This window comes from Lutzomyia longipalpis, chromosome 1 (assembly GCF_024334085.1).
Source record: "Lutzomyia longipalpis isolate SR_M1_2022 chromosome 1, ASM2433408v1".
Taxonomy (NCBI): domain Eukaryota; kingdom Metazoa; phylum Arthropoda; class Insecta; order Diptera; family Psychodidae; genus Lutzomyia; species Lutzomyia longipalpis.
Genome location: NC_074707.1, coordinates 44,639,205 through 44,654,098, shown reverse-complemented (window position 1 = coordinate 44,654,098; position 14,894 = coordinate 44,639,205). Strand labels below are relative to the sequence as shown.

The window sequence follows — 14,894 nt, the reverse complement described above, 5'->3', positions numbered from 1 at the left end:
GTTTTTCGCAATTTTACCGCGTTTTCCGCCAAATTTTCCAAACGGAAGTAGTTTTTTGCAATTAGGAAGCGACGCCGCTTCAATTGGCATCACTGACTGGTTTGAAAAGTTCGCGAAAATCCATTTCCGGGAAAAAAAGGGTGTGTAGAATCCCCAACCGTCAAAAATTCCCCAGGCCCCTTAATTTTCGCACTGAGCGGCTCCTCTGGGGCCCCAGAACACCCACAGGTACTCCAGGAGCCCCAAAAATGTGTTTTGTAGTCAAAAGAGAACAATAAAAACAAAAAGAGCTTTTTTTTTGGAAATTACATTTTATTTGTCCGTTAAATTCAAATAGTAGAATTTAACGGACAAGTTGTCTCAAAAACAAGTGACGCTCGCTACAAAAAAACGGTGAAAACTTGCGGAAAATCAGTGGAAATACGTGAAAAACAATGAACAGACGGTTGGATAAGCCGAGTGGGATACCCAAGCCAGCCCTCAAAACAGCAGGATTCACGGCATCGGCGAAAACAATTGCAAAAACAGTGAGTGATGCAAAAATGCCCCTAACGAGGGATTTGGCCAATTTACCAGCACCCAGGAGGAGGGCGCTATCACCGGATTTGCAGAGCAGAAAAGTAGCCCCCAGTAGGACAAATCTTCGCCGGAGCAGATCCTTCAACGATATCCGGGATATTGGCGTGATGAGTCGGGTGAATCCCTTGAAGCGGACTGCTCCAACGATGCCTTCAATTCCAGCCAAGCGGGTAGCGACGTCAGTTCAATTGAGGACGGCGAAACCCGCTGTGACTGGCACTGCGACTACGACGGGCCAAACTACTACAAAACCCAAGCCTGCAGCAGTAAAGAAGCCAGTAACTTCCTCGGGGGCAGTGACAAAGGTGGGTGCAAAGAAAATCCCTCCGTATGACTACAAAGCACGCTATGGGGCACTGTTGGAGAAGCACAATGCCCTCAAGGAGAAATTCGATGAGCACAAAGAGCAATTAGTGCACCTTGAGGGTCTCCCGGAGCAGTATGAGGAATCTCAGGCGGAAGTTCAGCGTTTGCAGCTGGAATTGGCTGCCACGAAGACGCACTACGAGTGTTTGGAGAAAGAGACAAAGATTTCCGCGGAGAAGATTCAAAAACTCACTTCCCAGCTTGAGAGTACAGCTGCACAGCTTGAGAAGATTACTGCCACATGCCAGGCTGCCCAGGAGAATGAGAAAAAGCTGCAGGGAGAGGTTGATGAGCTGACAGAGGAGAATAAGTGGCTCAAAGATGAAGGGAATGCAATGCGGGAGGAATTAAATGTGTGCAAGGATCAATTATTTGCCAGTGTGATGGAGAGGAAAGACCTTCACAATCAAATGATGGATTTGAGAGGAAATATCCGAGTCTTTTGTCGGGTTCGTCCAGCACTAGAGTGCGAGACTGAGAGAATTCTGTGCGGATGGAGGTACATCGATGAGGCGTCTCTGGAAATTACGAGCATGGACCCCAAGAATAAGGGCCAACGGACGGAATTTTCGTTTGATCAAGTTTTCCATCCCCTCACATCGCAAACTGATGTCTTTGAGAATGTTACTCCGTTGATTCAATCAGCTCTGGATGGGTACAATGTGTGCATTTTCGCGTATGGACAGACGGGTTCTGGGAAGACCTTCACAATGGAGGGTACGGAGGGTCAATTGGGCGTTATTCCGCGTACCGTTGACCTTCTTTTTGATTCCGTGAAGAATTATAAGAGAATTGGCTGGGAGTATGAGATCCGGGCAACCTTCCTGGAGATCTACAATGAAGTTCTCTATGATCTTCTCAATCCGGAGGCGAATGACTTGGAAATCCGCATGGTGAGTTAATTTTTCTTTCTTCTCTTTTCCTTTTTTTAAATTTAATTTTTCTCACAGGTCAGCGCATCAAGTAAAACGGATGTTTATGTGAGCAACATAACGGAGAAGATTGTTGAGAATGGGCAGCAATTGAGGGCATTGATGGATGCTGCAAAGCGCAATCGAGCAACAGCCTGCACGGTGGGCAATGAACGTTCATCACGCTCCCACGCAATTACGCGCCTTCAGCTGATTGGTGTGCACGAGGGGAAGCAGGAAAAGTGCGTGGGAACCGTTAATCTTGTGGACCTCGCGGGATCGGAGTCCCCGAAGACCAGCACCCGAATGGAGGAGACAAAGAAGATCAACAGAAGCCTCAGTGAGCTCACAAATGTCATCATGGCCATCCTCAATAAGCAGGAACATGTCCCCTATCGAAACTCCAAGCTCACCCATCTGCTAATGCCAGCTTTGGGAGGCAACTCAAAGACCTTGATGGTGATCAACGTATCGCCTCTGCAGGACTGCTATGGGGAATCGCTAAAGTCCCTTCGCTTTGCTGCTTCCGTGAATTCCATAAAGATGACGAGAGTGAGGAAGAATCGCTACTTGAACAATGTGGCCACCACCAGCGCCTAAATATTTTTTTAATACAAATTTCAACAAAATCTATTCATCTTTTAATAAAATTAACTAAAAACAAAATTATTGTTTTTTTTTTTATTTCCAAGATTTTCAGAGTTTCCGTTTTTTAACGGTTTTCCATTCAAAATTTGCGGCCAACTTCAGTGTTTGTTTATTGTTTTGGCCCAAACAAAAATTGTATAAAAATTTTTAACGCCAAAAAGTTTTTTTCTTCAATTTCCGGTGAAAAAAAGCGTCAAAATATCCTGAAAATCTCCAAAAACAATCCCAGAAAGATAAGGATTTGTGAACCATAAGCGAATTTGTTTGAAACACCCGGAAAAAATGCCTTTTTTCACTTCCGGCAACAAGAAATGAAGTCAGATGATACGGAAGTACTTCTTCTGATTCCACCTGATTTCTTTCTTCTGCAGGATTCCGAGGAATCTGCCCGGAATTCCCCTTTTAGCTGTGAAACAGAGTTCCAGGAACCCTTGGAGTACACATATCCTGAACATTGGCAAGTGGGGCAGCAGCAGCTGAGTGAACGAATGGAGGGTTCGGTGTCCTTTTTGCGTGAGATTGACTCATTCCTGAAGGATCACGGAGCTGAGAGAACACCTGGAAATCAATCGGGGAAGTCTATAATCAATCTCAGTGACATTTCAATGAGAGATCTTCAGCCCCTGGGCAGGAGTGGAGATTTTGAGACGATGCCAAGGGGTGATTTGCATGAGAAGGCACAGAATGCACTGCAAAGGCACACGGAATCAATGGGCAGAATGAGGGGATCGAGGGATTTTGAGACTTCTACCCCGGCAGTTAATAGAAGTCTCAATTTCTCATCAAATGGCCAAGATGCTACTCTGATTAATCTCAGTGAGCTCTGGTGCTCACAGGGGGCAGCCAGAGAGGCAGCTAGTCTACAAGAGGAGCGCCTTCGAAGGGAGCACTGTGAGAAGAGCATCCATTTGCTTCAGGCACGTATCCTGGAGTACCAGCAGAAGCTTGCTGTTGCCATGGAGGTGGACAGGACAAAGAATGAAACCATAGCAAAGCTAAAGGACAATCTTGCGCGTATTGAGGCTCAAAATAATCACCTTAAAACTGAGCTGAGGGACAGGAATGGTGAGCTTGAGCGAAGATGTGCCTTCCTGGAGGCAGAGCTGGGAAAATCTTCAGAACTCACGCGAGATCTTCAGAACAAGAATGAAGTGTTTCATGCAAAAATTATTCACCTCACAAAGGCAAATGACGACGTGAAGGAGATTACGAAGAAGCAGATGGAGGATCTGCAGGTGAGGCTGTCGAACAGCCTGAGAGTTGAGCAACTACTGAATGATGACCTTGTCAAGGCCAAGAAAGACCTCGAGGAGGGAAAAACAAAATTGCACGACATAGAGAAGGAAGTGCAGGAAGCAAAAACGGCCACTGAAGCTGTTCTCAAGGAGAAATCTTCCCTCCAGACGGCTTTTGATCTTCTCAATGAAAAATTGGTGAGTTGGGAATGTTTTCCTGACCCTCCAGGAATTTTTTCATCTCAATTTCTTAATAAAAAAAAATTTGTGGGAATTTTCAGAAATCAATCTCCGATGATACTCAAGCACAGCAATCCTACCTAAAATCCTACTACCAGGAACAACTGAACAGCGTAGTGGCGGAGAAAGTGAAGGAATTCCAGCTACAACTTGACACAGCTGAAGCTGAAGCTCAGAATCTGAATCTTCTGTGTCAGAAGCAGGTAAGAAAGCACCCTTAAAAGGGAATAAAGTTAAGAGAAATCAAGCAAAATCTTCCTGCAGGAAAAGGAGATCGCCCTGCTCAGTGAGAAGCATTCCGAGGAGCTCTCCCTGAGCCACCTGCAGTTAGTTGTGGCAACAAAAACCATTGAAGAGCTGCGTGAGAAGCTGAGTCAGCATGAGAGTCGTCGCATGGATATTGCACAGCGTCTGCATGGCGTCATGGAGGTACAGTGGCAGAAAGCCCTCGAAATCCTCTCGAATCCCACTCCTGACCATACAGCTCGTGCCCAGAAATTCTCTCTGCGTGAGGATTTCTACCATCCTCCCTCGCGGGATTTTTCACTTCCACCAAAACATTCGCGAGAGAAGCGCGAAGACCCAGAAGATCAGCTTCAGGAGCAAATGCAGAATTTCATGAAGGCATTGCTGAGGAAATCCCTCACAGAGATGAACCAAGAACCAATAAGAGATGGAAATGCATGCGAGGATAAAGGTGGTGACAGACTTCCGTCCAAGATGAGAAGCAAACAACGACCGTGGAGGTAAAAAAAAAAACATTTTCTGCTTCAATTTTTTACTTGATAATTTTTAAATAAATGTTTTTTACAAATCGAGTGAGAAAAAAGATGAAAATCATGGAAAATATCAAAGACAATCGCTAGATTAAAACCTAATTCCCCCAATTTCCTTAAATTAATATCACTTTTTCAATAATTTTTATATTTTTTTATGAAATAAATAAAAAGAAATCAAGGAAATTATTTTATTTCGCGGAAATATTTTCTCATAAAAGAAGAAAATAAAGATTTATTTGAATTCCGCGCCAAAATTGCACTCAACGAAGCCTATGAAAGACATCGTTAAATTCTTCCAGTGGAATCATAAAGGATTCTTCGTAAGATATCCATTCCGTTTCCATACACAACAGCTGAAAATATTGTTTTGCTCTCAATTTTCGCCCTAAAAATATTAGTTTTGCCACAAAAATGAATCCCAAAACAGGTGGAGATGAGAATCCATCTGTGGAAGAACGTGCAGGAGTTGTTCGTGAAGTGGGATCAAATGCCGTTTGGAGTCTTTCCTCATGCAAACCCGGTGAGAACTCAATTGATTTGCGAGAGTTTCCTGATTCTTTACTAAAGAATTGAATTTCTCGAATTAATTTAAGGATTTGGCGTTGAGCAGCTGCGTGATAACTGCATGGATACGTACTGGCAATCAGATGGAACCCTCCCGCATCTCGTCAATATCCAATTTCAGCGGAAGACCACGGTGAATCAGATTTATATCTACACAGACTACAAGCTTGATGAGAGCTACACCCCCAGTCGTATCTCCATCCGATCCGGGACGCATTTCAATGATCTCCAAGAAGTGGAGGTGATAGATCTATGCGAACCTACAGGTAATTCTTCCTCTAAGTTCTCTACATGATTTCTATTTGATTTAATTTCATGAAATTAATTAAAAGACAAAATATTTAATTAGGTTGGGTCGTTATTCCCATCCGGGATATCCGAGACAAGGCCATTCGTACCTTTATGATCCAAATTGCTGTCATTTCGAACCATCAGAATGGCAGGGATACACACATGCGGCAGATTCGGATTCACTCACCCATCGAGGGTCGAAATTGTCCAATAGAGAATTATGGGAATTTCAGTTCGGTTCAATTTTTGCAATACAGCACAATACGATAACGGAAAGCCGCGGAAACCTGTCCTCAACTACTGCTGAAGATCACACTGCCGCCACCTCTTCAAATCTTCCTGCAAATTCCCCCGGTTATTCGTGAATCCACCATGTGGTCGTGTAGAGTGATCTTTTTGAATGTTCTTCTTTTGCTGATCAATTCAGTGGCATCCAGTGGGAATTATAATGAATTGGAAAGAAATTTTATAGATAATCTAGAAGAGAGTTTTGCAGAGAAATGGAATTCCTTTGAAAAGGAAGAAATTCAGGATAAAATTGATAATTTAATTGGAAACTTTGTGAACTTGGGAGAGCATGAGCAGCATAGGAGATTTCGCCGGGATACCCAATATAGTGCTTCAGGTAAAACATTTTAGCAGAATTTACTCTTAAAAGTTCTTAAAATTGCAAATTTCTCATTATAAATTATTAAATTCTTCAATTTCTTTGAACTTTTCATTGTTAAAATCAACGTGGTTATCAAAAGAATTAAATTTATTGCGGATAACGGCAAAATGCTGCGAAGATCAGTCAAAGATCATTCGTAAAATATATTTTTTCTTTACAATTTTTTTTTAATCAATAATGTACATAAAATTAATATAAAAACAATTTTAATCAAAACCAAACAATTCCTTTTTAATGTAGCCACAATTATGTAGTTCGAGGAACTTAATGAAATTACTCATATTGAGCACAACTTCCTCATCATCCCCAACATCGACAAAGAGTATTTCCTTGAAGTCTGTAAAACGTCTTTGATCATCAAAATCCCTCTTTAGCACCTCAGTTTCTTCACATTGTTTCAGCGTAATCTTCTGCCAGTGCATTTGTCGCAGAAGCTGCCAGAATTCCTGAGTATCACGTTGCTCTCCTTCAACGCAAATTACTCCTGGCTTCCCCGGGAGTGAGAATCCCGTCAAGGAGAGATCATGAGCATTCTTGACAATATCTTTTCTTTTTGTTTTACTTTTAATATGATGCGAATAGATCCACATTCGCTCAAAAATTACTTTCTCATCCTTCTCCGTTGCTGCATCATTTGTCGCTGAAACCCTCAAATCATCCACATTATCCTGCAGCCAGGAGACAATTTGGTAGATGTAGGGTTCACTTTTATCCAAACCCTTTATGTAGTCCTCAATTTTCCGCCCAATGGCAATCTCCTGCTTCTTTGTGAGCTTTGTGGAGTCAACGGAAATTCGTGGAATCTCCACAGAAGGGTAAAAGTGTGGCAATTCAAAGCTCAAATACATTTTTCCCTCATCCAGCTGCAAGCATATCCGGAAGTCGAGTTTCCTCTGGACTGCGTCCAATCGATTCTCGAGAAATTCATTGATATCCGCCGCAATGCTGTGATCATCAATGTGAAATTCTCCGGGGTTGCAAAAAATTGACTCCAACATGCTCAGCTCATCGATCTGTTGACTCAGACAAGATCGCAAGAGATCATTCTGGATATTGATCACTTCGTCCATCTTGCAGTGAAAGTCCTGAAAAGATGAGAATTTTTTGTTTCTTTGAATTATTTTTCAGATCATTTGAAACTTTTGGGATTCGAGGAAATGGGATCAATCCCAGTGAGTTTTCCCCTCGATCTCTGCCTCATGCAGGCCTTTGGGACAACTTTTGCTGTGGCTCTTCACACAAATGGACCCCAATCTGATGCCACCACAAATACAACGGAGATTACATTCCTTCAATTAATTGTTAGTTCATGATTTCCTTTAGAATTTCATGCAGATTTCGCTCAAGAATGATCATTAATCATTTCAGGGATCGGATTTTAAGACAATCTACGAAGGAAAATTGAACAAAATCTCAAAAATGGATTGTATTGCAGCGGGAGATCTTGCCTTTGTGGCACTTTCTGGGGATTACCGAAGAGGAACCAAAGATGTTGGTTCACCAGTCTTTCAAATTCTCCCAAATGACATTAAAATTGTTCACTACAACCGCATAGAGCATCAACTTATGGCTAAATTTTGGAATTACAATAATGAGATTTTCCTCATGGAGACCTTCGAAACAACACGTATGCCCCTTGAGATTCGCAAGAAGTTTCTCTGCCCCGTGTACAAATGGACGGAAATGGGAAGCTTTGAGGTATGGAATGAAATTCCATGCTCAGACACTGTTGCTGTGGAGTTTTTTGGGGTGAATGAAGATGTTTTTCTGGTCATGGGGAATAGTCGAAGTGAGAAGAATTCCACAAAGGTTCCTTCTGTGGTGTATCAATTCAATGAGGGGGCTCAGAAATTTGTATTCCATCGAGCTATCGTCACAGATGGTCTTGTGGATCTCAAGCATTTCCGTGTTAACGACGAAGACTATCTGATTGTGGTGAATTCACCCCCAAAAGAGAACAACCGGGATGACTACACCATTGCACCTCATAGTATCATCTACAAATTCACCAATGGACACTTCTTTCCCATCCAGAGTCTCGAGATAGATGATGCATCAGAAGTTCTTCCTGTTTCAGCGACAAATGATCAAGTTCTCCTCCTCTTTTCCAGTGAGAAGGAATCAATAAGAATCTACGAGTACGATGGATGGAAGTTTTACGAATCCTCCGTTCGGTATACGGCTGAATCATTTGAATTTGGAGTATCCACAATGAGGGTGTATCCGTATGAGAAATCCCCCGTGATCCTTATTGCCAATCGACGTGTTTTCGGGGAGACTCAGAATATCTTTGTGCCGCAATTCAAGACAGTTCCCAACTATGATGTTCACGAAGCAATGCTCGAATGGTGTCAGGAGAGTATCGCAGAACTTTCCAGCTTTCATCTCGATGGAGTTGTTATTGCAATGGAAAATCTACCAAAGGCAACGGATAAAGCTCTTGAATTCAGCCAAGGAGTGGAATTTGCATCCCTCAAAGTTGAAAAGTTGTTAACTCCTGAGGTAAGTTTTTTACTTTCTCAGCATAATTTTCTTTATTAACAATTTCCTTATTTTTTTGCAACAGATTAGAACAAATTTGGTGGATTTAAATGAAGCAACAGCAAAGGAAATAAATAGTACGAATGAACGTGTTCACGTTCTCAATGAAAAAATGAACATTATTAGTGCAACAATGAAGAATTTCTTAGCTGATAAGTATGGTCAGGTTTCGCAAGAAGCTCTCATGCAAGATCTTCCTATAGCTGAGAGCCTTACCCAAGATCCTACGAATGAAACTTATGAGTTTGATGAGCTCTTCGTTGATGAAATTTCAGCAGAATTTATCAATAATATCCCCTCTGAGAGGCTCATTCGTACAGATATCCCGCTAAATCTTTCCGGAATCGCACTGGAATGCGAGAATTTGGAGATTTTGGGAGAGCTAAAAGTGAAAAATCTCATTGATGGATTAAAATTCGACCGAGATCACATTCTCCTCAAGAATTCCGATGCACAACATCTCAATTTCACCTCTCTCGATACCCTCATTGTGAGGGATCTTCATCTGCAGAACATCAATTCAATGAACTTCTCCATAATTCTGGATGCACTGAAGAAAATGGAAACGATCGGGAAGAATTTAACTGTCCTCAAGGCAGATAATTTGTTTGTTAGTGGATCAATTAATGGTATTGATTTGTCCTTTATTGAGAAGTACGCCCTACGCACGGAGGGGAATCAAATAATCACCCAACCAGCAGAGATTGAGCATCTTGTGGTGGATCAAGTGAATGTCTTTAAGAAGATATCTGATAAAAATATCTCAGATGCTGTTCTCGCTTCTCATGGGGATTTCTTGCTAAACTACCCAGTGAGCTTTATGCGTAACATCTCCGTTGAGGATCTGAAAATAACTGAAAGATTGAAACATATTGAAGTCTTTGACGGGGTAATGGATGTTGTACAGCTCAATAGCACTGAAATGCAAATTGTTGAGGGAAGAAAGACTTTCGAGACAGTTAAACTGCTAAAGCCAATTGTTCTTCGGGTAAATAGCTCATCTTCTATTCTTAAGATCACCTTTTTTATGCTAAAAATTCTTTTATTTCGCAGGGAAAAATAAAGAGCGAAAGCTTGGAAAAAATGAATCCCATGGCGAGTGTTAATGAAAATTTACTCCTAACTGGTGATTACTTCATAAGTGGCCCAGTTACCGTGAAGAGAGTCCTCAAAACAGATGATATTCTCAGCTATAGGGATTCTCTGAGTCTCCAGAGACTCCTCTCAGATGGCCTCCCCAGTGACACGGTGAACATTCATCAGAACATCAATTTCCATCAACCACCAAAGTTTAATGATCTCCTCACAAAATCCCTCAATGGAATTAATCCGGAAAATCTCGTAAAGATCAATACTGATGAAATTCAAACAATTCTGGGGAAGAAATACTTCAAAACTGATCTTACGGTCAAGGAGGGATTTTGTGATGCAGCTGTGATTCAAGGAGTCAACATTACGGATCTCAATAGGAGTATTTTGCACAAAAGTGGCGATGAGGAGATCTCGGGAGACATTCAGTTCAGGAAAATAATGGCAAATAGTGTAAATGGGGACAATGTAACACTATCCGGGAGGAATTTCCGTGACTTCTTGCACTTTGATCGGGATCAATACATTGCTGGAAATGTAACAATGAAGAAGGAATTTTCTGCACAAAATCTTACAGTTGCGGATTTGCATGGTGATGGGAAAATTAGCGGAGTGGACATTGGTAGTCTCATAACGGATACGGCAAGAAAGGGGGAAAGGATCATCCTCACGGGGAATAAAATATTCAAAGGAGGTCTTTCAATTGAAAATCTGGACGTTGCATATCTTCCAAATTTCAACATTTCTCACGTTAATGGGAATTTCCTGGATTTTATGGGAAAGAAAATTGTTTGGGATTCAATGGAGTTCACTGAAGAGATGGAAATCAATGAAATGACCTTTCAAGGCTTCCTCAACAACATTGAGAACTTTGACTTTGGCAACACGTGGTTACTAACTGAGGGTGATCAGAATATTGCAACATCACAAATTTTCACAAATGTTGAAGCTCATGGTGAGATCAATTTGGAAGGATTGCTCAATAAAAGAAATCTCAGGGTATTGTATGAGAATACCTACTTCATCAATCAGCAGGAAAACCTCCCGGAAGTTGAGTTTGTGGAAGATGTTACCCTTCACGATGATTTGGTCACAAATGGCACCCTCTCTGGCCTGTGGATGTCACAAATTCTCAACAAGAAAAGCGGAACTTCCTACAAAATTCCCAAATTAACTGTGAATGGAGATTTAATTGTTGATAAAAATCTCTTTATCGTGGATGAATTGAATAACATCAACTTGCCCATATTAGCTAACTTCCTCATGCCATCATCAACAAATTCCCTCCATCGACTCGTTGTTCATGGTAAGCATCAACCAACAGCATCAACTGAGCAGCTAACTAATCTACAATTCTCTCTATCTTTTCAAGGTAATGCAACATTCAACATGGAACCAAAAGTACTCTTCCTCAATGGATGGGACATTGGAAAACACTTCGAAGATGCTCTCATGGTGTACAACAAGATTCATTTTGATGACTTTGTGCACTTCCATGAGGCAGAGTTTATGGGAAATGTCTTCATCCCGGGGAAAATTAATGATATCAACTTAACTTACGTGGCTTCCAATTACATGAGCCTCACAAAGCCCCAAATTATTGAGACGAAAATCAACTTCCTCAGCAATGTAACCCTCGAGACACCACTGTCATCTTCACACATCCACGTTGATGGGTACTTGCGGGCAAAACGGAGGTAAGAATCCACATTAAGTGACCTCCAAGTGATTTATCTGCCTCAAGGAATATCAGTTTACTCTCTTATCAGTCAAAGAACAACAGCAGAGGTTATATTTCACCTTTATGCTACACTGCTACAGCATAAAATGTATACAAATGCTACAAGATAGTATACACCCGTGATGTTATTCGCGTCTAAAAAGGTTAAATGAATTTTGCTCAAATGTAGATTTTTGTACAGTACAGTTGAAGATTTATTTAATTTTATTAATTTAAAATTTGGAGATTAGAGTAGATTTAAAAGTTTTTCTATGAAGATGTTCTTAAGAGCAGTGAGAAGGATTCTATGGACGATTTTTTATAGTTCTTTTAGCTTGTAGCATTCTCTATGCTGCTCACTGTAATCTCTCTTTAATTTAACCGAAAAAAAACTGCCACAAAATGATCTTAAAATATTCTAAATTCATTTTTATTTAATCCCAGAGAATGAATTGAAAATAAAATCAATTTCTTTAAATCATTTCAGTGGACTAACAGTCAAGATGGAAGAACTGAATGAGAAAGCTGCAAAAATTGTAGGGAATCAAACAATTTTCGGTCAATGGATAGTTGATAGGGTTAAAGTTGAAGGTACAAAGAACCCTAAAAATTAAATAATAAAGAATAAAACTTACCTGAAATATTTGTTCTTCACAGGAGATCTCGAGAAAGCTCTTGTAAATAATCTCAACATGGATCAGGATGTTATGCGGTACGATGTTGAGTACAACAATGTGACTGCCCTGAAGAAGCTTCATCGTTTAATGGTGGAGAGTATCCAGTGTGAGCATGATTGTATCATTCAGGATGTGAATGTGAAGGAATGGTTTGCCCAGGCGGTATTCCTCATTGGGAATCATACAATTCATGGCACAACAACGTTCAAGAGGGCCATCTTCCACACAGATATCACGTAATGAGAGAAAGCATAATTTATGTTTCATTTTCTTTAATTTTTGGTGTAATTTTTCAGAGTTCATGGGCTTGTTAACAACATCACCTTCAATCACGACACTGTGTTAACCAAGGATGCTGAACAAACGGTTGAAGGGAATATTTATATCGATAACAGATCCCGAGATAGGACAAAGCTTCATCCCCTCACAATCCATCAATTACAGGCGAACAATATAAATGAAAGGAATGTGGAGGATTTCTTGAGTAATCTTGCAACGTACAATGACTACAAAACTGGTCAGAATTTCGCGAAATCCCTCGTTGTGTTCGAGAAGCCCCTCACGGTGGAATACCTTCAATGTCGTGGAAGCCTCTTTGGGATAAATATGACTGAAATGGTCCCGGAGATGGAAATGGCTCAAGAATTGAGTGCAATGGAGAAGAAATTGCAGGAATTGTATGAGAATGCAAAGAAAATTAGGCACTACCGAAGTGCCACATTCTACGTCACTCACTATGCTGTAGCGCAAACCCTCAAAGGAGATGCCCTGAAGAAAATTGTCCCAATTGACCTCGTGAAGAATGGAAAGGTCAACCTGCATCTAGCTGTGCTAGCAGGAGATGCCAATGGAACAATGATAAACTTCTACCGTTTGGAGGAATTTCAGAGGAAGACTTTTGTGGAATCAGACATTCGACCTGTGCGCTTTGCAGACGGGGATCTCGTGAGTATTAACCACCTGCGACTGTTAGGGAAAGATTTTCTCTTTACGGAGAAATATAGTGAAGCAATTGGATACAAACAGATCATCTTCAACTACGAGCACGATACCATGAAGGTGATCTATGAGAGATTCACCGAAACACCCCGAAGAATGGCTTCAGTGAAGCAAAATAACCAGGAATGCATCATTGAGTACTCCGTGAAGGATTTCCAGGTGTCTGTTGAGTGTACAGCAGTGGATGAGAGCGGGAAGATCACCTGGGAACCCGTTCAGAAGCTCCAAATTGATGGAGTTCGCGAAATCATCCCTCTGAGAGCCAATATGTTTGCTGCAATTGCTAAAAATGGAAGCGTCAATGTGCTGGAGTATCGTCGTGGAGAGAAGTGGGAAGAGAAGCAGACTCTCTCCATCATTAATCCGCTCGATGTGTCTGCGGAGACATTCGATGGGAAGCTCTATATGGCTGTATGTTCGGGACAAACTAAAAATTCCGTTCATCATGGCTCCGTGGAGATATATCGACTCATCGGGAAGCAATTTGTTCACTTCCAACACGTACAGATTGAAGCTCCCATCAGGATTCAGTTCTCGATTCTTCCCACGGGAGAGTTTGTCCTGTACATTCTCACTGGGAACCCTAGTCAACCACTGATTGTCCTCATTTACTCAGGAATGGCAGGATTTCGCCAATTTGCCGTGGCGTCAACCATCCCAAGAGGACATCGTCTCAGCGTTATCAAGTACCCCCAATTCCGGAAAGAATTTGTGGCTGTTCTTTCGGCCAGTGAAGCTACATTGATTGAAGCAGTAATGAGATGAATAAAATCTTTGTAATATGTTTTCACCAGTGTATTTAAATCTACACTCTAATCGTCGCTGGACTCAACATTTTCCGTCTGGAGACCCTTGAAGGAGGGCACGGGAACGTAGGTCACGAGGGTGAACAGCTTGTTGGGGGAGTCCTCATCATCATTGCGGCGACGGGCGAGACGGACACGAACTCGAACTGGAACGCTCCTGAAAATTTAGTTTTGTTTAGAAAAAAGTTCATTTTCCATGCAATTTCTCTCTTCTTCTCACCTGATTCCCTTTGACCAGATGTGCTTGTTGAGACGAGTGTCAATACGCACATCCTTGGTGCCCATTTCGTGCTCAGCAAACTTCCGGATCTCCTTAATGGCTCGCGGGGCACGCTTCTTGAAGCCGATATTGTGAATCCTCTTGGACAAGTGGATTGTGCATTCACGTGTCACCACCTCATTGATGGCAGACTTGGTTCTCTTCTCCGTTTTGCTCTTGGCCATTGCGCTTGTTGGATTTTCTCCGAGAGTTTCCTGCAAAAACATTCATTTTAACCTCACATTTTCCACTACATCAACACCACGCCACGCGAATGGATTTTCAAAGCAATTTTCTCGTGTTTTTCACACTATTTCTAAGGAAGTTTTTACAATAATCACATCCTTGGGATCCCAAGAGTAGGATTAATGTGTTTTATGTGGGGATTTAGGGATATTTTACAGGGAAAATTGAAAAAAATGTGGAGCACACACCTCACTATTCCAGAAAATCGAATAAAAGACCAAGAAAAATTTGACACAGGGTGACGTTGATTTCGTCGGTTACGCTAAGCGAAGGT

General features: G+C 41.5%; 6 protein-coding genes across 6 annotated transcripts; 4 read left to right on the top strand and 2 right to left on the bottom strand.

The window, feature by feature from the left end:
* The first annotated feature begins 25 nt into the window (after positions 1-25).
* On the top strand, positions 26-2,522 carry LOC129787670 (protein claret segregational). Its single transcript, XM_055823396.1, has 2 exons — positions 26-1,838; positions 1,896-2,522. The coding sequence occupies exons 1-2, from the start codon at positions 435-437 to the stop codon at positions 2,454-2,456; spliced, it is 1,965 nt and encodes a 654-aa protein (XP_055679371.1). The 5' UTR covers positions 26-434; the 3' UTR covers positions 2,457-2,522.
* A 101-nt stretch (positions 2,523-2,623) lies between these two features.
* Positions 2,624-4,936, top strand: LOC129787671 (centrobin). Its single transcript, XM_055823397.1, has 3 exons — positions 2,624-3,937; positions 4,021-4,182; positions 4,244-4,936. Exons 1-3 carry the CDS (start codon positions 2,816-2,818, stop codon positions 4,727-4,729), a joined length of 1,770 nt encoding a protein of 589 aa, XP_055679372.1. The 5' UTR covers positions 2,624-2,815; the 3' UTR covers positions 4,730-4,936.
* A 122-nt stretch (positions 4,937-5,058) lies between these two features.
* LOC129787674 (anaphase-promoting complex subunit 10) lies at positions 5,059-6,504 on the top strand. Its single transcript, XM_055823400.1, has 3 exons — positions 5,059-5,278; positions 5,352-5,588; positions 5,672-6,504. Exons 1-3 carry the CDS (start codon positions 5,170-5,172, stop codon positions 5,881-5,883), a joined length of 558 nt encoding a protein of 185 aa, XP_055679375.1. The 5' UTR covers positions 5,059-5,169; the 3' UTR covers positions 5,884-6,504.
* Positions 5,986-14,099, top strand: LOC129787669 (uncharacterized). The gene is made up of 9 exons (XM_055823395.1): positions 5,986-6,238; positions 7,412-7,584; positions 7,652-8,785; positions 8,850-9,812; positions 9,878-11,219; positions 11,286-11,610; positions 12,121-12,224; positions 12,291-12,546; positions 12,607-14,099. The coding sequence occupies exons 1-9, from the start codon at positions 5,986-5,988 to the stop codon at positions 14,072-14,074; spliced, it is 6,018 nt and encodes a 2,005-aa protein (XP_055679370.1). The 3' UTR covers positions 14,075-14,099.
* LOC129787673 (RWD domain-containing protein 2A) lies at positions 6,430-11,589 on the bottom strand. Its single transcript, XM_055823399.1, has 2 exons — positions 11,474-11,589; positions 6,430-7,368 (listed from the first exon to the last, which is right to left on the bottom strand). Exon 2 carries the CDS (start codon positions 7,351-7,353, stop codon positions 6,490-6,492), a length of 864 nt encoding a protein of 287 aa, XP_055679374.1. The 5' UTR covers positions 7,354-7,368; positions 11,474-11,589; the 3' UTR covers positions 6,430-6,489.
* On the bottom strand, positions 14,090-14,879 carry LOC129787675 (60S ribosomal protein L31). Its single transcript, XM_055823401.1, has 3 exons — positions 14,809-14,879; positions 14,336-14,589; positions 14,090-14,272 (listed from the first exon to the last, which is right to left on the bottom strand). The coding sequence occupies exons 2-3, from the start codon at positions 14,557-14,559 to the stop codon at positions 14,122-14,124; spliced, it is 375 nt and encodes a 124-aa protein (XP_055679376.1). The 5' UTR covers positions 14,560-14,589; positions 14,809-14,879; the 3' UTR covers positions 14,090-14,121.
* Between the last annotated feature and the right edge of the window lie 15 nt (positions 14,880-14,894).